Raw genomic sequence first — 26217 nt, 5'->3', positions numbered from 1 at the left:
CCGTACGGTTCGACGAGCCTTTGCCGAGCGTCTAAGGTTGTTTTTTGGCATTTCTTCGTTGTCCATAAGATCTACCAAATTTGATTTTGCAAAATTTAAATTTTTTTTTTGATTTTGAAACTCACGGTGGTTCGAGTGGTTGTTCAATGAGCGTTAGTGGCCGTTGACCACTAGAGAGAACGGTAAAAAATTTTGTGTACTATAAAAGTGTTAAATTGAGGTAAATTAATTATTTTTATATTCGTTATTATAAGGATAAATACATAATTTTAATTTATTTTGCGGGTGTTAATTAGATATTCCAGGGCGATATTTAACAACCCCCTATGAAAATCATAAAAAGAGAAAGATATGATAAATTAATCCCGATAGAGTTTTAGGAAAAGAGAGAAAGATTAAAATATTTCAGTATAAAATCACCAAACATAAAAGTGAAACATTTTTTTAAAAAAGCACCTAAATAAGCCAAATGATTTATTCAAAACAAAAATACCCTTGATTAATGGTAATGGGCTTGAATCTTTCATGGAGTAATTGTTACAATCTATAGTGCTAGCCCAGAATAGGGGATATTATTTGGGCCTGAACCCTCAAAAGGTTGGCAATACATTACCCAGCCCCAAAAGGTTGGTGATTATGCCCAGCATTTTCTCAATTCATATAAAGTTTTGGAAAATTTACAAATTACAGATATTTAAAGTTTGTATTTTGCAAATTGCAGTCATTTAATTTTTATTTTATTTTTTTTTGGCAAATTGAAGCCCAAAAGTTCATATAAATTGTAAATTGCAGCACAATTCAACTTTTTCATCGGTTAACATGTCAAAAAATCTTCGTTTAAGGTTTTAGGGGCCATTTTAGTGCTTAAGGAGCCGAATTGAGCTCGGAATTAGCAAAAAAAAATGTAAGTTTCTCATTTTTACAGTTCCCCACAAATCAATATAGTTTTGTTACGCAAAACGAGGCACTCATGTTATTTTTTTGCTAATTTCGAGCTCAATTTGGAGTCTTAAGGACTAAAATGGCCCCTAAAACCTTAACCGAAAATTTTTCGACATGTAAATCGATGTAAAAGTTTAATTGGACTGCAATTTGCAAAATATGAACTTTAAATGGCTGCAATTTGCAAATTTTCCTAAACTTTTAAATATACTTGGTTCACATTAATTTATCGTAGACCACTAGTATTAGAGACAGTATGGTTGTTTTATTAATAAAAAAAGGTCACTATATTAAAATAAAGCTTTTTATGTTGAAATAAAAGTCGTTTTAGTATTATAAAGGCTATAAGAGGTTAAGTTTTTTTAAATTACATTTTTTATATACAGGTCAATATGAATAATAAAAGTCACTATGTTAAAATTAAGGTCAATATGTTCAATATAACGTCGTATTTTAGGTCACAATAAAAGGTCACACAACTTTTAATATAGCTTACTATGTTAAAAATATGGTTATTATGTTAAAATTAGAATCACTAGTTTCAATATAATGTCATTTGCTTGTGTATAATAAGCCCGAGTCTATAATAATATTAGGTCCACACAAGTTTTTTCCGGCAATTCATACAAACAAAAATAAGTTAACAAGCTAAGCTAAGGGATAAGGAAAATAAATTAATGAATTCCCCATAATATTGGGTAGGCTCTTAGAAATCAATCGTTTAACAATAATTCTCATCAATTATCCATAATTTTTAAAATAAAAATAAAATTAGTTATTGTACGAGTTGCAAACTTAAGGCCATGTGAAATTATAAACGAAACTAGCTAGAGGGGGTAACGATGAAACAGCATGCATTGACCTAAATAATTAAAATCATATCAATCAAAGAATAAAAATAATATGCACAAACATTATTATTTTTTTTTTTTTTTATTTTGATTATCATTGTTTTAATAAGTTTCAAAAGGCTAAAAGTCAACTAACATTCTGGATTAATCTTGCATAATTCATGTTCAAGTTACAAGTTGTAAAGAATGAAGTTTGTGGTGGATGCGTGCATCAAGACATGATTAATTTTGATATTGATAGAAATACAATTTTTTAATGCAAATTTTTTATTGAGGAAAATGTCATCCAATTGTTATATAAGGCAAAACACAAGATCCAACTTTGTCATCCGAGGTTATTAACAAACCTTAATAATATAAATAATTACGATTAATAAACTAATAATTAAGCAAAAGCGTGTTATCAAAAAAAATGGCTAGTAAGGTTTTGTTTATGTTGCTAATCTTAGCAATTTGTAGCACTTTTGTGATTTGTAATGCAGGTGGTTCGAAGAAGAATTTTCATAACAAACACAAAGAAGGTTGGAAAAATGGTGGTGGTTATGATTCTTATGAGCCAAAATATGACAATGGTGGTCTTAAGGATGATTTTTACCATAAGAGCTGCCCTCGAGCCGAAGAGATTGTGCAAAGTGTTACAGAAAGACATGTCTCTAGTAACCCAAACTTGCCTGCAAAGCTCATAAGGGTGCTCTTCCACGATTGTTTTGTTCGGGTATGTATTTAATTTTTTATGTACCTATTATGTTCTTTTGTAGCAGTAACATTTAATACTTCTCGCTTGTCAATGTATTTTATAACATTAATTATTTTTTTTTTTTGTTTTGTTTTAGTAAAACTATACCAAATTATCTTTGATTATCTAAGTAAACTTTTACCACAATCAATTATCTCAAGTAAAATATACCAAAATTTCTTTATTTGCATATAATAACTTAGAAAACATATTTTCCATAAATACGGGTGTACGTTAATTTATAGTGACACGGGGTAAAGTTATCTTTAAAATATTTAAAGTTACCCTTTATATTATTAAAGTTATTATTTTTCTAATAATAAATTTTATTAAAAAACAAACAAAACTTATATTGTTTTAGATTTATCCTATTAGCCTTTATAGTATGTAACTAGTATAGTTCCCGTGCGATGCACGGTTTAAAAATCAAAATTTTAATTTCATAAAAACGAAACAAATATAATTCAATTAGTAAAAATCGACATATTTACATTAACAAATTAATTATTAAAATTCTATTCACGAATCACCACAATAATGGTCAATATATTTTTTACGGAATGTGATATGAAAATATTTTATTGCTGTTATTTTATTTCTTTTCATTTTTTATATTGTTATTTTATTGATTAAAAATGATAAAATATGCACTACACAAGCTAAGGAAAGTCGTTTCCTGTTACCCGTAGTCTATAGAGGGATTCAAAACTAAAATTTTATCGTCATATTAATCGGTTCAATAGTTATGCAATATAATATCTATTTACCCATTATAATCACCAAATCTATAGACATAATTTTATCATTATGCAGTATACAAGCTAAGTACCCTTATATCTTATCTACCTGTACATATTTTGTCTAAGCATTGTGCTAAAAAAATCACATAACAGTCGCACAACCTAAAACTGAGTGAATATACAACACAAATATGTATGTATAGATCGATATTGATAAATAATATATGAATTAGCTAGTAATAACACAATTTTTTATATGCGGCCTGTAATACCATGCGACAGGGGTTACTTGAGTTTCTCGGTTAGGGGTTACTTAAGTTTTCGGGGTTACTTGAGTTTCTTGGTCAGGGGTTACTCGAGTTTCTCGGTCAGGGGTTACTTGAGTCACAATTTTTTGAATGTGGCCTGACCGAGAAACTCGAGTAAGCCCTGATTGAGAAACTTGTGTAACCCCTGACTGAGTAAACTTTAACTGAGAAAATCCCTCGAGTAACCCTTGTCCGAACCTCTCAAGTCATTACTAATCGAGTAACTCAAGTAACCTCTGACCGAGTAACTCGAGTAACTCCTAACTGAAAAACTCAAGTAAGTCCTAACCGAGTAACTCAAGTAACCCTTGACTTAAAAACTCAAGTAACCCCTGATCGAGTAACCCTGACTGAAAAACTTAAGTAACCCCTAAAACAAAAAAAAAACAAAAAAACTCGAGAAACTCCTACCGCATGGTGTGGCTTGTTGCACCAAAAATTGCTATAGTAATAATGGACTTATTTACATTAACAAATTAATTATTAAAGTATTCACTAACAATAATGGCTAATACAAATATTAAGGAATGTGATATGAATAGTACTTTGTCATTTGTATTTCTTATATTTTACTTCTTTTTTATTTATTATATTGTTATTTAATTAATTGAAAAACCAATAACTTGTGAAAAGAAAAATCGAATAAATTATTATGTTCTATCAAAGAAAAGTTTTTTTCTATCTCCTGTGGAGGGAATTAAAACTAAAATTTTCTTGTCATATTAACCGATTTAGGGTGTGTTTTATTCACCTAATTTGAACTTTTCTCTTTTAATTATTAGACCTTAACATCTTATCAAAACTTATTCTAGTTGTAATTTGTACTTGGGTAACCTTTATTAAAACTTATTAAAACTAAATTGAATTTATCTGAACTTAATTCAACTTATTACGCTTGAAATAAGTGAAAATAAAGTGAACAAAACAGACCCTGATAGCTGTACAACCTAATATCTATTTTACCCATCATATTTACTAAATCTTTTTTTTTTTTTTTGAAGAATACTAAACCTTTATTGACACAATAAGAACCTTATATCTTACCTACATATATACTTTCCTAAGCATTGTGCCAAAAACTTTTACATAGTAGTCGTACGATAACCAATTGATTGAATATACAACATAAATATATAGATGTAGATCAATATTGAAAACTAACATTTGAATAAAAGATACGGAGTATTTATTACTTGTAAGATTTATATGAATGAAAGACATAATTCATCATCAACTAATCAATCATGTTGGTAATGTATTTTTTTATGACCTGTATTCTTATAAATATGAATGAATAAAAAAATTATAGCATATAGGTATGAATAAATTATATAAATTTAAAATATGATGAAAATTCAATGATTACAAAAATGAGAATAATCTTCATATATTAGATACGGAGTAATATTTAATTATTAATTATAGAATTGTATGGAATATTTAATAGTTATCATGTATGCATAAATATTTGGAATTCATTTTCAATATTTAGAATCAATCAAATTCAATCAAATTTATTTTTAAATCTATAAAATTTATATATTAAAAACTAACCAAAAATATTATGTAATATATTATGAAAATTTTACATATCATATTACAGATATAAGATAAGCGAGACATAAAATGACATTTGTTAGCTCTCATTGATCCACTTGTCATAAATTTTTGCATAAATTTTTCTTATTTAATACTTCGTATATAGTACTACAAATATAAGATATAAATCGAACACTCAAAATTACCCGACCTTGCCGAATGCGACTCAAACACTCAAAATTGACACCTCTAAGATCCACATTGATTCGCTTGTCATAATTTTTTGGCACAATTTTTGCTAACAATTAACTTTTCTTCTTTGCAAAATGATTAATAAGTATTTAGCATTTATTTATCATATAATCTCAAAATATCCAAAGTCATATATTTAATCGATCATTATTTATCTCATAATGTTTGGAGGAAAAAAAAAAACACTCAGCTCGATTCCTTAAACAGTCGTTTAACGCAACTACTTAGTAAAGAATTAAGAAGAATATCATACATTAATAATACTCTGAAATATGAATAGATGATATGCATTAAGTCATATACAAAATACAGATATAAATAGAGTAATATTTTTATTTTCAATTATTTACCATAATTGAATTTAGTTACTTTATCTTTTGTGCTTCATATATATTTTTTTTATTGTTTTACTATTTTAAGAGAAGCAAATCAGAGACAAACATTTGGCAGCTCCACATTGATCCGCTTCTCTTTTAGTATAGTATATGATTATAAATGTATAAGAAATTGCACATTAAAATAAAATTCAAACCAACGACAAATTAAAAGTAGTTACTCTTTAAAGGGTTAAAGTTGATATAAAAGCACTTAAAGTTACCCTTAAACTGATCGTTTTATAATAAAATTTATGTACATACACCCGCCTTACACACGACTTATTGCTTAAAAAAAATGCTCGGAGATCATCTAAATTTTAAAATAAAAGACGTATGGAGTATATTATAAATTTCATGCACATATAAACTGAGTATATAAAAGTTGGATTACAATTTTGGATTATTTTTTCTCCTTTTGGCTAAATAGGCTACCTTATGCGGTAAAAAAAAATTTATATGTTGTATGTAGGGGTGTGATGCTTCAGTGTTATTAAACTCGACGGGTAATACCCAAGCGGAAAAAGATGCAAATGCCAATCGAAACTTAGCTGGATTTGATGTTATTGACAATATTAAAGCAGAAGTCGAGAAAGAGTGCCAAGGAACTGTGTCTTGTGCCGATATTTTGGCTCTAGCCACTCGGGACGCTGTTTCTCTCCAAGTAAGTTACTTTCAATTTATTAGTAGTTACGAATTGAAAATACCATCCCATACTTGATATTAGATCGCTACACATGCTTAAAACTTAAATTGTTCCCTCCATTTCTAAATAATTCACACATTTGACTTTTTCACTATTTATATAGTAGCTTTGACCATTTTATCTTTAAATATATTGTTAGACATACATTTAATATAAAGTTTCACAGTATATCAACTTTTGGTACAAAGTGTTTTTTTTTTAGTACATTGACATGTGTGTTAAGTTTGACTATGTTAATTATTTAGAAACGAAGAAAGTAATACAACTACTCATAAAAATAAAATGGATAATAGATGATTGGTTGATATATAACATAAGTATACTAATTTTTGCTATTAGTATGGGAGGCCATTGTGGAAGGTGCCAACCGGAAGAAGGGATGGAACAATATCATTGGCTTCAGAGACTACAACTAATATACCTTCTGGTGCCTCTAACTTCACTGTCCTCTCAAACATCTTCGCCAATAAAAGTCTCTCGGTTCATGATCTCGTCGCTTTATCAGGTATTCATTAGAATTTGTTATATACATTCAGGTATACCGGCCATATATGCAACCAACTAACCTAAAGTTAGTTTTTACTTGATAATTGTTTTTAATATTTATGGGTGTACAATATACTCGAGTGTATATAAAAACCTCTTGGTATTCATATTCAAAGGATTGTTGTTACATTACTAAGTGCTCATGGACACTGGATCATAAAAATTTATTATTATCTTTGTCCGTAATTATTTGCCCCATGCCTCAATTCTCATTTCACACTGATCAATACGTACTTAATTTTAATAATTATAATATCAATTGAGACATTATGAAATGTTCCACTTTTCTTTTATTATATTGGAATTTTCCAACGAAAAATCAACAATAATAAAAATATTAGGGAACGTTTGATAAAATTGAATTTAATTTTGTTGCGCCTATAGTTTATTAACTTCTAATCTCCAATGATTCAAAAAAAAAAAAAAAACTTCTAATCTCCAAAAAAAAAAAAAAAAAAAAAAAGAAAAGAGTTTATTTACTTTAATTCTTTCAAGTACATTATTTTCTTAGTTCCTTACATTTTATACGTTATTTATTAATGAAGGTGCACATACCATCGGAGTTGGTCATTGCAACTTTTTTAGCAGAAGATTATTCAACTTCACTGGAAAAGGAGATCAAGACCTATCATTAGACCCAGATTATGCAGATTTCTTAAGGACTCAATGTAAAAACTCAACTGATCGCATAACCACTGTTGAGATGGATCCCGGAAGCTCGCTCTCATTTGACAACCATTACTTTAAGATCTTAAAGGATCGTAAGGGTCTTTTTGTATCCGATGCTGCTCTCCTCACCAATTATGATGCTCGAAAATTTGCCTTAAAACTTATTAACCCGAAAAAATTCTTTGATGAGTTTGCTAAGTCTATGGAGAAAATGGGAGCTATTGGTGTGCTTACAGGAAATCAAGGCCAAATTAGGAAGCACTGCAGTTTGGTTAACTAATTAAAGTACATTTTTAATTATCATAATCATAATGATATAACTTATGTTTACATATTTTATTACTTGTTTATTTCAATAACAATAAGGGTTCATGATCATATATAATCATGTGTAAAATTGCATATTTTTGTTTATCTTTTCCAACCTCATCAATAAATTGATGTCAACATGATACCATCCAACGTATACACTAAGGAAAAGTCAATGGTTTAATATAAATAACATGATGTTAAGTTGTTTACATCCAATCTGATATCTAATGATCTAATCTATCTTGATAGATTTGGCGATGTTCTCATGACATTTTTTCTTTTACTAGTTCAGAATTTGAAACTTGAATTTTAAGATTGTTATGGCATATCTAGTCTGCAGCTGGCGGAACCAGCAGAGGACAAGGGGGACAACTTCACCCCACTTTTATTTTATTTTATTTTATTTTTTTTTTACAGCTGGTAAACAAAATAAATACTCAAAAGTGACCTCTACACCCCACTCATGGCTTTCATCGCTAAACCATACTCCTAGGTACATAACAACAACAAAATATGAAAGTGAAGTACCCGAAGAAAGGACATCTAGGATCAGGTTTTTCAGGTTCTTCCGTGCTTGTTGCGGGCATTTAATGGCTATAACTCCCAGCTTGCTATCTGTCCCGACCTCCGGCTAGGTAACACTTGTACATGGTTGTGTGATCCCTTCCCTTATGGCCAAAAGCCCGCATTGCAGTGCTGAAGATCCTATGACTCTCTTGATCAGGATTCCATCCTTATCGATCACCCATATCCAACAGCTGCCGCGTCTAATTTCCCTTTCGTTCTTTTCCACGTCCCATCCACAGTTACTATTGCTACTAGTTGCGAATCATGGGTTCCTCTCTTCCAGTAGTTAAGCTCCTCTTATGTGACAAATAGAACTCTGCTCTTGTTTAACACCCTTTCCTTTCTTCTAATCTCTGCAAGTTTTAGCAAATGCCTCACTACACATGCATTTCCATCAGTCTGGTAGGCGAGCTAGTCCTTCCCCTAAATATGATCTCATTTCTATATATACATATGCTCCATATGGTGACCAGAATAGCACCAGGTGACAGGATAAAGTCATATCCCCTAATCAAAAATAATTACCTAAGTCCTCTAACTAAAGTAGATAGGGAAGTAGGGTCGAACTCCACAGGGAAGCAGGTCTTTCTATTCCTAATTAATTAATATAGTCTAAATTATCTAAGTAACCAATATTTTTGTGAATAAAATCTAAACTACAGAGAATAAGGTCGAAAGAAATAAAGTAGGGAGAAAATCAAATATTAACAGGCCTAGGGCATAGGTTCACTAATAAACAATATTTCAGGGCAAATCATAATAAGCAATCATCAAGCATTGGTTAATCAGATTATAAAGGGCTTTCGCTACGTATGATAATCACAGAGTTAATTTACCGGTATTAAATCTCATCTGTCGAATCTCGACTTAACCATTTATAAATTAATCCGCCTATTGAAACTAAGCCTAAACATCAATTCTCATCTGTCGAATCTCGAATTAATATTGCTAAACTCATACAATTAAATCTGGCCAAACCTAATTGCATAACATTAAATCAATCAATAGGAAATCAACCAAGCATTGATAATTAACAATCACAAAACTACCCATTCATATCATTTATTAGATCCCCATAAACCCTAGAAATAAAACTACTCACGCATCATCATAACTAAACTAATCAAATAAATGATTAAAAGCATAATCAAAGAAGTAAGTAAAATAGCTGAAATTATAAGAGAAGAAATTGTTACCAAAAAAAAATCAGGAATTAATGGAAATAATTAAGAACAAAAGTTGAGAGAAGAATTAAGAGAGAGAAATATTCTAAGTAGAGAGAGAAAGTCTAAGAAAGAAGGTAATCTCAAATCCGTACAAAAATCATACTTAAACGTTTTCGAAAACAAAAATTAAAACTAAACTAATTAGGTTCTATAAAAACGCGCGCCCGATCGGGCGAAGGGCCGCCTGATTGGGCCCGCCTTTTTCTTCGCGTTCCTTCCCAGCAGCATCGCCCGATCGTGCTAGACGCTCGCACGATCGGGCACGCTATAAGCCACGCACAACACTAGCAGCGCCGCGCCCGATCGTGCTAGAGGTTGCCCGATCGGGCCCTTGCTTCATTTTGAGGCTCGGACTTCGATTGGGCTTGATTTCTCGGCCCAATCCGGATTTCCTCTTCGGGTCTTGAATACTCGGTCCAAATACCTGGGGATCCCAATTACCGAGCCCTTAATCACCGGCTCGATGACTCTAACCGGCCTTGGGCTTCAAAGATGGTCGTGCACTTCTAATTTCTGTAGTCGCTTCATGAAAAAACCCGAGAAAATGCTCCAAAGGTGCAATTTCCTACAAAACTCAACAAAGACTACGAAAACACTAGAAAACACAAATTAGTAATAAAAGTGGCTCGAAAGAGCCAAAAACACTACTAATTATGACCAAGGGATGGGGGTAAATTACTATATAAAATGGATACATCAAACTCCCCCAAGCCAAACCTTTGCTTGTCCCTAAGCAAAGAGCTCATCAATGAACATATAAAACATACTTCACCCCAATAATCAAATCAAGTACCAATGATTCAAGGCAAATCTAATGAACATGCTTCAACATCAATTAATCTTATTCATCTAATCACCCTTCCTCCCCAACAATTGTCAAGTAGAGCAAATCACAAGAGCATATAGAATTCAAGACTAGTGCTCACACACTCAACGCTCATTTATGTGGCGAGTAAAAGATGTACTCGATCGCTCTCCAACCAACCCCTTTAATGTGAACAATGCCCTCCCAACTCACACTCTCGTGTGTATAAAAACAATGAACGCTCAATCCTACTAGTCGACTCGAAATATGCCAAGTCATAACTTGCATTGATAAACAACACTTTCACATTTACATAACTTCTATGCACAAGGTCGGAAGATCTTTAAAGCTTGTAATGTAAGGCTAGGGTAAAGGGTAGGATAAATTTGGGATTATGTGAGAGAAAAGCTATGCATTAAGGGAGCCAAATCCTAATAAACCCATGATCAAAATAAATGATGATCATACATCTCCATCAACATAACTAATTCCAACAAAAACCACCAAATACAACTCTAATCATCATAAACAATCCCAACACTTACAATAATCACTCATAAAAATATGATAATGTTGAACTTTGAGTGAAAAAACAAACTTGAACTCATTCTTTTTCTTTCTTTTTCAACTTGAATTTTTTCTCTCTCTTTTTTTTCTTTGAACAACCTTCAAATAGAACATTTGAGCATTAAATTTTTTTCTTTTGCTTTTTTTTTTCTTTTTAACTCATATTGGAAATTTCAATTTTGAAACACAATATCAATATTTTCCAATCAAAAATCAAAGAACAATAACTCTTCTTTTATTCCCACATTGTGCAAATAATGTGCACACCACAACTCCCTCACCTCACCAACTAATAGCTCCCCCAAGCCAAGCTTGGGACTAGTAACCAATGGGGCTCATATAGGCTTGTAATATGGCTAAATAAACAATAAAAGGGCACAAGCAACAACATGGGTAACAAGAAGGGAACAAATGTATCTAATACTCTGAAGGCTACCTAAAAGAATGAACGCCTTCGTCCTCCTCATGTGCATAATAATAAGTCATGAAACACTACTTATAGTTGCAAATCAATACTCAAATTCATTGACATACCAGGAATTATGGAACTATCACACATTTTCTAACCAAATCAACTAGTCAAGCACTATATTCACAAGTAGTTGGGCAAAATTGACTCATGTTTAGGAATCCAAGCAATTAAACTTCAAATCATGACCAACAAATCCACAATGCTCATTATCAAATAAAAAACTACACTAGGAAAGCAATAACAACTATACTAGAAAGCAAATAAAAAGAGAAAAGGAAGAGAATTACCAAGCGAAAGAACACCCCCCAAGCCAAATTAAGCAATGCCCTCATTGACTTGGGAGTGTAGTCTACTCCTCATCCTCATCCATCCTCGAATAGCCCCCTCCGTGGCTAGAACCGGCTCCTCCATGGCTAGAGCCACCACCTCCATAACCCGAACCACCTGCAAAGTAGTTAGGGTCCACATTCCCCCCAAGCCCACCAAAAGGTACATCGGTCCCATAACCATGGACCGATGAGTAGTCGACGTAGGTACCAAAGGCACTTGGGTTCATATATCCACCTTGTGGATATTGGAACCAATCGGGGACAAGTGAATCGGGGGGAATAGCCCCCCGACGGGCGTAGTCATCATACATGGGGTATAAACCCCTCCCTAGGTTCCTCTCCACATACCCCACCCTTCTATCTAGAGACCCTACTCTAGTGTCCAAATCCCTAACCATACCCTCAACTCTCCCTTGCCCCATCTCAATCCTATCTAATTGGCTCCTAAAAGCCGAGAAGTCATAAGGGGCGTTGGGGTCAATGTTGTAGTTGGTTGAGGAAGTGGGAATGTCATATGTAAAGGGTGGAGGTGGTGGGTAGTGTGGTGAATGGTGATGAGGTGAGTGGTCTATGGGAGATTGGTGGGGTTGAGGTGAAGGGTGAGGTGGTTGAACCTCACCTTGACCGTTAAGCTCGAAAGTGTAAGAAGGCTTCCCCTTCTCAAATTTGGTCAAGGTGGGGTTGGGTAAAGTGAAAGCATTATCCCTCCTACCCGATTCCCGTTGAATCACCCACCAAGTCTCCCCTCCCATGACATTAATCCAATTAAGGCCACCTAAATAGGGTAGGTCCATAATAGTTGGGCCGGCTACCTTACCGTCATCGTTAGGGACAAAGCTAAGGTGTTTGACCGCTATATGTGTAACTAGGCCACCAAAATAAATGGGTACCCTAGACCTACCCGCCTCGGCCGCATTGGCCACCCGTTGGAAGTGGTTGGCCATTTTGTGGACTATATTGAGCTTTTTACTTCTAGGGATCATGTATGACCTTGGCAATTCAAGCTCATCCCGCCTAACATTGGCTGGTTCATGCCTTCCAAAAATGGTAAGGCCAACAAACCGTTGCCAAATCTTTGGCATGGGATGTTGTATCCAAGTGCCCTTGGCATGTTGGAGATTCAAATTAGGATCCCCCGTAAGGGATTGATAGACAACGGAAATGTTGTCTTGGGGAGGTTCTATTGGCCTATCCGATTTTAACTCAAAAAGTTTGCCAAATTCTTTCAATGTCAATCTAATATCATTATTAAATAATCTAAATTGAACATGAGAAATTAAAGCATTTGATTTTATGACATTAAAACTAGAAACGAATTCTAAGGTTAAGTAATCATAAGTATCATAATGCATGTTAAAGAAACCAATCATGCCAACTCCCTTGAACAACTTTTCTACATTCTTATCAATTCCTAATCTAATAAGGGTAGGATGATGAATAAAACGAGTGGGAATTACCTGCCTCGAAGTGAGGTTGATCATCCTTTGTTTTTGCTCTTGGGTGGTGATGACCACCCTCTCCCATCCCGGAACTTGCAAATCCGGGTCAATTTTGGCCTCTTGTTGCCTTGAGCTTTCCCCCCTTATAGTTCTTGATCTCTTGAAAGCCATTGTGATTAGAAAATATAGGAATTGAAGAGTTTCTCTCTCTTAGGGTTTAGAGAAAATTGACAGAAAGTGGTAGAAATTGGATGTAGATTGTAGAGAAAGATGAAAAGATTAAAAATATGCAAAAATTTTTGAGTTATGATGGAAGGATTGGAGAAGATCTTGAAAATAAGTGAGTTTGAAGGTGTAAAAAATGGAGGTTTTAGAGAGAGAAAGTAATGGTGAGAAAGATGAAAGAAGAAGAAAGTGAGGAAAGAAAGAAGAGGAAAAGAATAAAGAGGACGACCAAATAGGCGCGCCCGATTGGGCGAATTATGCTGATTTCCAGAACCTTAGTTGCGCGCCCGATCGGGCGAGCTCCGCCCGATCGGGCGCGAATACGGACAAAATTTTCGCCCTTTCACTCTCCCAATCGGGCGAGCTTCACCCGACATTTCTTTTCCTACACTCGATTTGCGCTCGATCGGGCGAAATTTGCTCGAGTTTTTCACTTCACTTGCTCGCCCCGATCGGGCAAAATTTGCTCGATTTCCAGCTCTCCTTGCGCGCCCGATCGGGCGAAATTAAAGCTGAAATTTTCCCTTGGTTGCGCGCCTGATCAGGCGAGCTTCGCCCGATCGGGCCCGTGCCCAGTCAGATGTCCTTAGCTTTTTCTTCGTCTTCAAATTTTTCTAAGTCTTTTGACCTCTTAAACCTATACCTTTACAAAAACACTTATAAACGGTAAAATTTCACTCTCCTCGCCTCTCTAAAATAAAAAATAAAAATAAAGAAAAAGGAAAACTAGTCTAGAAAGCAAGAAATACGGGTTGCCTCCCGCAAAGCGCTGGTTTATCTAGGTCCCGCACGACCCTCTTACCACAGTGAAACTCAGAGTGAATCGGAACTACTTAGGTGGAGTATATCAACTGCACCAATTGTAGCCCCCTCATGATATAGCTTGAGTCTTTGGCCATTAACCTTGAACTCGTTACCATGTTCGTCGAAAACTTCCACAGAACCGAATTTGTTGGCCTTTTTTAAGATAAAAGGACCCGACCACCTTGACCTTAACTTTCCTGGGAAAAGTTTAAGTCGTGAGTTGAATAGTAACACCTTATCACCCTCCTTGAATTCTCTCGGAAGGATCATCTTGTCGTGCCACTTCTTCGTCTTCTCTTTGTAGACTCGAGCACTATCATAGGCCGTCAACCTAAACTCATCGAGTTGATAAAGTTGAAGTAACCTCTTTTCTCCCGCTAGTTTGGCATCTAGATTGAGCTCCTTAATAGCCCAATATGCCTTATATTCCAATTCGACCGGGAGATGACATGCTTTTCTGTACACGAGTCTATACGGAGTAGTACCTATAGGGGTCTTGAATGCAGTTCTGTATGCCCAAAGAGTGTCGTCCAACTCATCGCTCCAATCTTTCCTTGACTTTGCCACCACCTTCTCTAGAATGGCCTTGATCTCACGGTTGGAAACCTCAACTTGGCCACTAGTTTGGGGGTGGTAGGCTAAACCTTTCCTATGGTAGATACCATACTTTTTGAGGAGGGTGTCCAACTTTCGTTCATGAAAGTGAGATCCTCCGTCACTTATTATAGCTCTGGGTACACCAAATCTTGGAAAGATGGTCTTCTTGAAAAGCTTGTGGACGACCTTGGCGTCATTGGTAGGAGTGGCGACGGCCTCGACCCACTTGGATACATAATCTACGGCGACAAGAATATAACGGTTCCCTTTTGAAGAAGGGAATGGTCCCATGTAATCAACACCCCAAACGTCAAAAATTTCAACTTCTAAAATTCCTGTTTGGGGCATCTCATGCCTCCGCGAGATGTTGCCAGTCCTCTGGCAAGAGTCACAAGCCTGCACAAAAATATTAGCATCCTTAAAAATCGTAGGCCAATAAAAACCTGAATAATTAATCTTGGTGTAGACACCCATTTGTGTCTCCCCAAAACCAAACCCAGTGATGAGTACCTTTCATGTCGAATCATAATCGAATAAAGCGAAAGTGTGGAAAGTTTAGTGTTGCGGAAAGTTTTCTTTTCTCTTCTCTCTGTTTTTGAAAACTTATTTTAAGAAAATAGAAAATCCAGTTTGTTTGGTCCATGATATGGGTCCAATAATAGTGTAGTTGGATGGGGCTTGACAAGAGCTTTCCAACGATATATTTTAAGCCCAATTCCGATGAATATTAAGGAAGTTATGGCCAATTTACTAAACTAGGCCCGATTTGAGCTTTATATACGGCCCAATGATCTAGGGGAGGGCCTAATACGGATTTCTCATTCCTAATGCAATTAGGAATGGTTTTAGTCTTCTAGAATCTTCTAGAAGGTTCTTTTCATTCCTAATTCAATTAGCATTGATGAATTGACTTTTGACTTTTCAGAGTTTTAATTAAAATCAAATAGCATTTTTGAGGGAATTATATGATTTTATCCTCCAGTACGGCAAACTTATCTAATTCTCGAAAACGCGTTGAAAATAGGCTTGGCGCCTGACCCCAGGCTTTGGCGCCTGGAACCAGGCCTGGCGCTAGTGTTGGTGCCTGGCGCCAGTTAGCCAGGGTTGGCGCCAACTCTGTTTTTTGTGCGTCAGACTCTGTTTTGTTTATTTTATCTCTTTGGCTAATTTTCTCTATAAATATCGTATTGAAAACTTCGTTTTCATTGACCAATTTTCACCAATTCTCCTCATTCACAAGTTCTCATCTACAATTATTAGCACTCTTTAATCTTTCAAATCATTCATCTTTTTCTTTTTCTTCTAAACCTTGTTTTCATATACAAAATTCCGCATTCGCAAGATCTAGAAACACCTAGCCATATTCGAAGTTGCCTTCGCCTTAGACGTGAAAGGTTTAATTTCTGAGGGTTTGGTCCCAAATCTCTATTTCAATTATTTAATTTAATTGTTTGTTTTATTATTTTCCTTGAAGTTACTAACGTGTGTATTTTGTTATTAGAAAGAGGTACGAAGCATCTAAGTAAGTGCTTTAATTGATTTATTGATATTATGATGTAGAAATCATGTTTAAATTGTTATTATGATATTCCTAGTATCATGTCTAGGGTAATTTTAATATTAAATATGATTGTTACGATGCCTTTTATGTTCTTCCTAATATTTATGGTTGTTAGTATCATGTTAGGGTTAAAGATTTGATTTTTAATGTTTAGTGACATGCTAGGGTTTGCTATTAATCTTTTTAGTATCATGCCTAGGATCTTGCTATTATTTTTATGCTTTAATATTAACTTATGAATATTATTATTATTATTATTATTATTATTATTATTATTATTATTATTATTATTATTATCTCAAAAACAAAATCATACAACCTACAATAAATTAGTGGGAAGCCGAGATACAATCTGGGCCCCCACTCCTCTAGCTATAGCAAATCCTACCCTAGTGAAGATATGAGCTGCAGCACGAGCCCCAATGTCGTGCGTCGACGAGAACCTCTGAATCCGCTTCAGTAACGCAACAGCCTCCTTCTCTAATTCCCCAAGCGAAGAAAAGGAGAAGGGAATGAAACCATATCCAATCACCTGACATCGAGCTTCATACTTAACCCGCTTCCGATGAGCAGCATCAGTCACAACGCGCCCAGGAATAAAGTCAGATAGCCCCGACTGTGTCAAAGGAGAAGACCCTGTCAAATCAACACAGACATCGCGACCACGATCCCATGAATAAAGTAACACATCCGCAGGTCTGAGGGCCTCGTCGTTCCCTCCAGCCAACCCAATGTCAACCTCCTTTCTCGCCGAAATCCCAGAACGATAGCAAACATCAACAAGGGTATCCCGAACGACATTATGCCGATGTTTAATACCCACAATACCAGCACAAGACACCGCGTGATCACCGAAAATATCTCCAGCAAAAACCCTCGAACAAGCAGAGCACGACGTCGAGACAGAGAATAAAGGAACACCCAACCGATAGGACAACACACATCGATAAGTCTTAGCGTTCATCGTCTGACCCAACCCCGAAATAGGAACCGCCCGAAGCCAAGCTGAGGTATGATCACCCTGCTGTGATTTCCATAATGCTGATTGTCGAGGAGTTAAAGAATAAGCAGATTCTGCAGAAGCAGTAATCTTTGTGAAATACATTATTATTATTATTATTATTATTATTATTATTATTATTATTATTATTATTATTATTATTATTATTATTATTATTATTATTATTATTATTATCTCAAAAACAAAAAGTCATACAACCTACAATAAATTAGTGGGAAGCCGAGATACAATCTGGGCCCCCACTCCTCTAGCTATAGCAAAGCCTACCCTAGTAAAAATATGAGCTGCAGCACGTGCTCCAATGTCTTGCGTCGTCGAGAACCTCTGAATTCGCTTAAGCAACGCAATAGCCTCCTTCTCTAATTCACCAAACGAAGAAAAGGAGAAGGGAATGAACCCATATCCAATCGCCTGACAACGAGCCTCATACTTATCCCGCTTCCGCTGAGCTGCATCAGCCACAACCCGTCCAGGAATAAAGTCAGATAACCTTGACTGTGTCAAAGGAGAAGATCCTGTCAAATCAACACAGACATCGCGACCACGATCCCAAGAATAAAGTAACACATCAGCAGGTCTGAGGGCATCACCGTTCCCTCCAGACAACCCAATATCAACCTCTTTCCTTGCTGAAATCCCAGAACGATAGCAAACATCAACTAGGGTATCCCGAACAACATTATGTCTATGTTTAATACCCACGATACCAGCACACGACACCGCGTGATCGCCAAAAATATCCCCTGGAAAAACCCTTGAACAAGCAGAGCACGGTGTCGAGGCAGAGAACAACGGAACACCCAATCGGTAGCATAATACACATCGATAAGTCTTTGCATTCATAATCTGACCCAATCCTGAAATAGGAACGGCCCGAAGCCAAGCAGACGTGTGATCTCCCTGCTGAGATTTCCACAATGCTGATAGACGAGGGGATAATGAAAAGGTGGATTCTGCAGATTCGGTAACCTTCGTGAAATATATATCTGCCAATTTCTTCATAAGTTTTGGGGCAGCGACCTCACTAGGATTACTTAAAAAATCAGACTCCACCACGCCATTAAACAAACCCAAGGCGTCTTCAAAAGCTCGACCATGACCAACAATGTCATATTATTATTATTATTATTATTATTATTATTATTATTATTATTATTATTATTATTATTATTATTATTATTATTATTATTATTATTATTCATGTTTATTCTAATGATTTATTATTATTATGTTGCTTGATACATTATTTATATTTATTGCTTGATCACGCCTTTTATGCATGTTTAAAGGGAATTTTGGTACTTGTAATCACGCTTAATAAGATAATTAATAATCTTATTTAGGGTTAATGTGATTATAATTCAAGTGATCGCCAATAATAGATTTATTTGTGCATTAATATTCAACCAACATAGATTAAACAGGTTTAGGGTTAATCCTATTGATTGCATGTTAATTAAAAAACGCACATGAATACGATCTGAATAAAGTAGAGACCTATTATTAGGGCAGGTTCAATCTCTTTTAGGTTTGATTTGTACCTTCATCCCCGAACCCTTATTTGGTTCTAAACCTTATGGAGTTGACGATCTCTTGGATCGTTAAGGGGTGTAACCTTCACCCTGTGAACGGTTTACAAGTTCCTAAAACTTGTTGGCGACTCTTTTGCTCTATCTTCTTCCCTTTTGGACGCCACCGTACTTTAGTGTATGATCACAGTGGGGTTCAAGCTAGTGGGATTAAAGCTTGAAATCTATTCCCTACACTTGGCCACCGTTTTAGTGGGGCCATGATGTCCTCCATATGGTGAGGTGTGGCAACTAGTAAGCACGCTGTGGACTTCCCATTCGGGAACACACCTGCGAAATAATCCATCTGCACACTCACGAAACAAAAAAGGATCATCCCAAAAATAATGTTAACATCAGAAAGGAATTTCTTTTTTGTTGGTAGGACAAGTCAAGAGGTAGAGTACCACCCACTAAATAATTAGCAAAATCCGCATACCATGGGTGTTGCTCTACAACTGCATAAAGGTTGTCATCAGAGAAAGAATCATCTATAGGTAGAGAATCCTTACCCTTATCATACCTGATACGTGACAAGTGGTCTGCCACTACATTCTCTGCTCCCTTTTTATCTTTTATTTCTATGTTGAAATCTTGGAGCAAGAGAACCCACCGGAGTAGCCTTGGCTTTGATTCCGCCTTAGCTATCAAATATTTCAATGCTGCATGATCAGTAAAAATAATAACTTTAGAACCAACAAGATATGATCTAAATTTTTCTAAAGCATAAATAACAGCAAGAAACTCCTTCTTCGTAGTGGCATAGTTGACTTGGGCTTCATCCAAAGTTTTGCTAGCATAATAAATAGCATGCAAAACCTTGTCCTTCCTCTGTCCGAGCACGGCTCCTAGCGCAAAGTCACTTGCATCACACATGATCTCGAAAGGAAGGTTCCAATCGGGAGCACATATGATGGGTGCCGATATCAAAGCCTGCTTAATCCTGTTGAAAGCCTCAAGACACTTGTCAGTAAAAATAAATGGGGCATCCTTGAGCAAAACCTGTGTCAGTGGTTTAGCAATTTTAGAAAAATCTTTGAAAAAGCGGCGATAAAACCCCGCATGACCCAAAAAACTTCTAACTCCCTTAACATTAACTGGGGGAGGTAATTGCTCAATCACTGATATTTTAGCTTTGTCTACTTGTATGCCCTTATCTGATACAATATGACCTAGGACTACTCCCTCTATCACCATAAAGTGACATTTTTCCCAATTAAGAACTAAGTTGCACTCTTCACATCTTTTCAAAATTTTAGCGAGATTAATTAAACATGAATCAAATGAAGAACCATATACGCTAAAATCATCCATAAAGACCTCCATAATAGACTCTATGAAATCAGAAAAAATTCTCATCATACAACGTTGAAAGGTAGCGGGTGCATTACATAAACCAAAGGGCATTCTACGATATGCAAAAGTGCCATAAGGGCATGTAAAAGTAGTCTTTTCCTGATCTTCAGGGTGAATCGGAATTTGGAAAAATCCCGAATACCCATCCAAATAGCAAAAGAATTTATGATTGGCTAACCTCTCAAGCATTTGATCTATAAAGGGAAGAGGGAAGTGGTCCTTTTTAGTGGCGATATTTAATCTACTATAGTCCATGCACATACGCCACCCTGTTACAGTTCTAGTGGGAATTAATTCATTCTTTTCATTTGTTATCACAGTCATCCCACCTTTCTTTGGCACTACCTGCACAGGACTTACCCATTTGGAGTCAGAAATAGGACTTATCTTGCGATTTACCCTGCACAGAAACATTAGTAGAGTTAGTATCTATTTGTAGCCCTGCAGGGCTAGCAGGATTAGCGTTTGGTATAGAGGAATCTAGATCAGGAACTGGTCTATCTTCCTTTGGCATAGGAGGTCCATCATAATGTGAACCACTCCTTAGAGTGATTGCATTGGCATGATCTGTAGGATGGATAGGTTGAGATGGTAGAGCTCCCTACTGACGGGATTGTAGGGTAGATGAAAGTTGTGCAATTTGATTGTCCATGATTTTATTATGGGCTAGGATAGAATCAATTTGAGCGTCCCTACTCTCCATGTGCTTTTGCATATTGGCAAGTATTGCTCTAATTTCTGTCATGGCAGGGTCGGAAGATGATGAGGGTGATGCTTGGCTTTTCTGGCCGGAATTAGGATGATAATATTTTTGCTGTTGTGGTTGTTGTGGAGGTGGAGGGTTTTGTACATTGGTGCTCCAGTACGAAAGATAAGGATGATTTTTATAACCGACATTGTAGGAATTGGAATAGGGGTTATTCTGCCTATAGGTTTGAAAGGCATTAACTTGTTCCATAGAGCTCCTACAATCTTGCTCCCAATGACCTACAATTCCACAATTTTCACAAAAAGCTTCATTGTTAGCAACAGCAGAAACATTAGCTACAGAGTTAGGAGCAGCAGTGATATTATCTAATTTTTGACAAATAGACGTTAATTGAGCTTGCAAAAAGGATACGGAATCGACATTATGTTTTCCTTTATTTGCAAACCCTCTCAGATTCCCATATTGGGAATTGTGTATTGCCATGTCTTTGATAACCTGTCCTGCATCGTCCACATTTAAATTCATGAACCTCCCACTAGCTGCCGAATCTAGCACTGATCTAAAAGAATTTCCAAGTCCATTATAGAATGCTTGGATCAATTGCCATTGTGCTAGATTGTGATGAGGACACTCTCTCTGTAGATCCTTGAACCCCTCCCAAGCCTCATATAACATTTCGTCGGCCTCTTGAGCGAAGTTCTGAATAGCACTCCTTAGCACCGCTGTTCTCTCTGTGATGAGTGACATTTATGTCACTCTTAGGGAGTAGTTTTAGAGTCATTTTCGTATTTATTTTATCTTATTTTCATTTCTTTCTCTTGTTTTCTCTTTAATAAAGTTTCTAGTTTATTTTGGTAATTTTGTCGTGTTTTAATTCTTTTCGTAGTTTTTAGTTTATTTTCGTATTTTATTTGCTTTTGATTTGTTATATTTCGTTCTTTATTTTTGTGGAAAGCTAAACGTCGCCCTCGAATATCTAACTAACGCCCGCAAAATAAATTAAAATTACATTCTTACCCTTTTTATAAAAAAAAAAATAACCCTCAAACAAAATTACCTCCCTCCCCCAACAAAACCCTCATTCCTTACTCACTCTCATTCTCTCTCTAAACAAACCACCACCACCACATCCACCTCCACCACCACAACATCCACCGCCGCCACCACTATCACCGCAGATAAAAGCGCCGGAGCAGTGGTTGAGCGCCGATCTACACCGTGATAATGCCGCGGAAGGACAAAGGCAAGTCAATCGCCGGCGGAGAAGAGGTTTGTGTTTTTTTATTTTTTTTATTTTCTGAAATCCAGGCAAACGCCTGATTTTTTCGCACAACCATGGCTGAAACGCCTAGTTCGTGCGTACAGCCGTGTGGTTGTACGAAAAATCTGGGCGGTTGAGGTGAAACGCCCAGTTTTTTCGTACAACCACACGGTTGTACGCACGAACCAGGCGTTTCAGCCATGGCTGTTCGAAAAAACTGGGCGTTTGCCTGGGTTTTTATTTTATTTTTTTAAATTCGTTTTTTTTTTTTTTTTTTGGTATTGGGTTTTAATTGCTTGGCTTTGAATTTGTAAATTCGTTGTTGTTATTATTATTAAGAACTGTTTGGAAATTGGAAATTAAATAATCAACTAAAGTTCAAGATTTTTGGGTTTTAATCAACTAAAGTGAAGGACTTCAATTGCTTGGTTTTTAGTTGTTGATTTTGGGATTTGTTAGTGTAGATTTAATTTTTGTAATGCTTTAATTTTAATTCAATCATAAATGGTTTTAGCATCTCGTGTAACAAAGTAGTGAGATATCTATGCTTTGTGCTCATATATTCACATCCTATACATTTTAATATGACTTTACAATCGGATTATAAATATGTAGTAGTTAGTTGTATTGTGTTTGAGAAATGACGTTGTTGGCAATATTTGTACTCTGTATATAATGGATTTTCTTTAAGTGCTGTTGGATTGATTAAGAGTTATTATTGTTTTAGATATTAGCCTCGTAGATGTTCCAACCATTACTATCTATCTCGATGCCCGTATAGAATTTCTTGGAAGTTTTTTTTGAGAATTTTCGTGATGTTTAGTTTGAAGTTTTGTTGATATTTTGGGTGGTTTGTGTTGATATATAGTTGATGAGGATTAAATATGATTTCGAATTCATCTATATGAAAATACTTGTTGAGCATTCTTGATTCTTTTTCATTTTTCAGATTTTCATACTATAAGCAATGGTTATTGGCTGATTTTTATATTCCTATACTTGTTGATCCTTTTTTTTTTATCTACTATAAAGATGTGAGTAGGAAAATGGGTTTTGATTAGATTTTAAATGTTGCTTGCTCCGTTACTTCAAGATTGTCTTGACTTTACCCTACTCCAAAATTGACTAGAAAGATAGCTTTTTTTTACTGATAGAAATTTTAAAATCGGCAATTTGATTAGTCTATGTGCAAGTTCCTTAGATTTCTCGAATTAACGTGAATGTGTAATGATAGTTTGGTTTCGGTCATTATTTCTTATTTCTTATAGTTGATGGTGATACTAGTATTATATCATTACTTTATGTCGGCTAATGCAAGATTAACTAAGGAATAATGTAGAAATATTGTTTGTTGGATTTTGTTATAAATAATTGGATGATATGTGTACTAGTTTATTATTTGGTTAAAAGTTTGAATATTTAGTTGTTAATTATTAGAAATTTGTTGGATTTTGTTATATATAATTGGATGATATGTGTACTAGTTTATTATTTGGTTAAAATTTTGAATATTTAGTTGTTAATTATTAGAAATTTGTTGGATTTTGTTATAATTAATTGGATGATATGTGTACTAGTTTATTATTTGGTTGAAAGTTTGAATATTTAGTTGTTAGTTATTAAAAATATTAGTTGGTTGATTTTGTTAGTATTAATGCCATTTTATTCTAAATTTAGAATGTAGTCGAGGGTTCTGGTCCACGACATGCTAGATCACGCGGCATTAACGCGTCGGTTAGGAGAGATAGGGGGTCGGGGATTAGTATACGGGAAGGTAGTTCTTTACCGGAGCGCGATAGAGAAGTGGGTAGTTCTGGGACTTATTTGGATGAGCGGGAGGGAGCCGGTCCTAATCCTTTGTTGAGGACTACTAGCTCGGTTTCGGGTTCAGGTTCGAGATACGATGATGATGGACCTGAGGACGATGATGCTGATGCTGATGCTGAGGAGCAGCCGACTGTCGTGACGAGAGGTCCTGATGGGAGATTTACGAGTTCACGACCACCTCGATCTGTAGCGCCTTGGCTTGTTCAGGGGCCGATGGACGGTGGACCCGATGTTGGGACCGTTATTTCTAGTTTTGGGGCCCATGTTGCTCGATATATTTGGGACGGGCATGATCGACGGTTTTTGCGGTGTCATACTAGAGCTAGTGTGTGTAGATTGTTGAGTGAATGGATGGAGGGATTTACGGCAGACACTGCTACGCGGATACGACAGACTGGGTTGTCGCACCTGCCGAGCATTATGCACGACCACCTTGATTTTCCGCTGATTTCTGCTTTTGTGGAGAGATGGCAGCCAGATACAAACACCTTCCACCTACCTTTTGGTGAGATGACCATCATGTTGCATGACGTTTACCACATACTTGGTATTCGGGTTGAAGGTGATATGGTTGCCGAGGATCTATCTAGTGACCGGTATAAGACATTTGCAGCTGAGTTGTTACAGTTGACTACAGAGGAGCTACAGGTCAAGACTCAGACTGCCATATATAGGAATGGTGGCGTCCATACTGACCAGATTTTTGATAGGTGTCGTACTGTAGAGACTACAGAGGAGGTTCAGGTCATTGGTTACATGTGGGTCCTTTTGGGTAACACGCTCTTTACTGACAAAAGCGGTTGTCGTACCCACCCTTCTTTTCTCACTGAGTTGTTTGTGGAGCATAACCTGGAGAGGTTGACGAGATACTCCTGGGGTTCAGCCACACTAGCGTACTTGTATCGTCAGCTCGGGCATGCCACCCGAAATGGATGTGATTCTATCGCGGGTTGTGTAACTCTTCTCCAGTCTTGGATATATGAGTACTTTCCATGTTTTCGGCCTCACCAGGGTGTGTTGACGCGAGACGTTCCATATGCACGTGCAGGGTTATGGGATGTTGGTATGGCGCGGAAGCATCAACAGCGTCTCGTGTCCTTTCGTACTCGACTTGACCAGCTGGGTGACCATGAGGTATAAATAGATACGTAATACTATTTGTTTTACGATGCTTTAATTTACAGTTGATTTACTCTTGTATTAATTTGTAGGTATGCTGGTTGCCGTACGGAGCTTTTCCTGCATTACAGGTGCCTAGGACTGCGTTTACTGGATGTATTTGATATCGAGGCATCATAGAGCCATATATGCCCGGTCGAGTTGTTCGACAGTTGGGGTTTATACAGGAGGTTCCCGGTGACATGATTAGGCCTGATGATGCTCATAGACCAGTTAGTGTTAAGTCTTATAGGGTCAGTTTTTCAGCTCAGATGACTACTCGCATGTGGAATGGTTTTGTTCCCGGTGCTGCGTTCAGTCTTCTGCTTGGTGGATATACTAGAGTTCCGCCTGGCGGACATACTTGTGCACCTGACTACCTATCATGGTTTAGGAGAGTTAGTCATCCTATCGTCACTCCTAATATTGAGGATGATCACGGTCTTCCTGAGAGGACCAACGTTGATTACGTAAGTTTTTTATTACTTGTTTTTTTTTATTTAATTTATTTTTCCTATTATTATTAATATAATTATAATTGTTTATGCAGTGGGTAGGACGATTCATGGTTACAGCACAGCGATCACTTAGTGAGTACCCTACACTATCGAGAGACACCAGAGCAATGTTGGAGCAAGTGATTTCTGATTGGAATGCAATAAATGGACTTGCTGATTAGTTGTAATATTTATTTGTAGCTTGGACTTTATTTTTTTTATTAGAATATGTTTTGGATGTTGACTATGTTTT

The 26217-nt window shown here is 36.0% G+C and overlaps 1 protein-coding gene across 1 annotated transcript; it reads left to right on the top strand.

The window, feature by feature from the left end:
- The first annotated feature begins 2139 nt into the window (after positions 1-2139).
- LOC145624023 (peroxidase 39-like) lies at positions 2140-8111 on the top strand. Its single transcript, XM_081676949.1, has 4 exons — positions 2140-2508; positions 6215-6406; positions 6788-6953; positions 7540-8111. The coding sequence occupies exons 1-4, from the start codon at positions 2206-2208 to the stop codon at positions 7941-7943; spliced, it is 1065 nt and encodes a 354-aa protein (XP_081533075.1). The 5' UTR covers positions 2140-2205; the 3' UTR covers positions 7944-8111.
- Positions 8112-26217: the final 18106 nt, after the last annotated feature.

The sequence above is a fragment of the Chenopodium album genome, chromosome 3 (assembly GCF_948465745.1).
Source record: "Chenopodium album chromosome 3, dcCheAlbu1.1, whole genome shotgun sequence".
In the NCBI taxonomy this organism is placed as follows: Eukaryota; Viridiplantae; Streptophyta; class Magnoliopsida; order Caryophyllales; family Amaranthaceae; genus Chenopodium; species Chenopodium album.
This window is presented reverse-complemented; position numbering and strand designations above follow the sequence as displayed.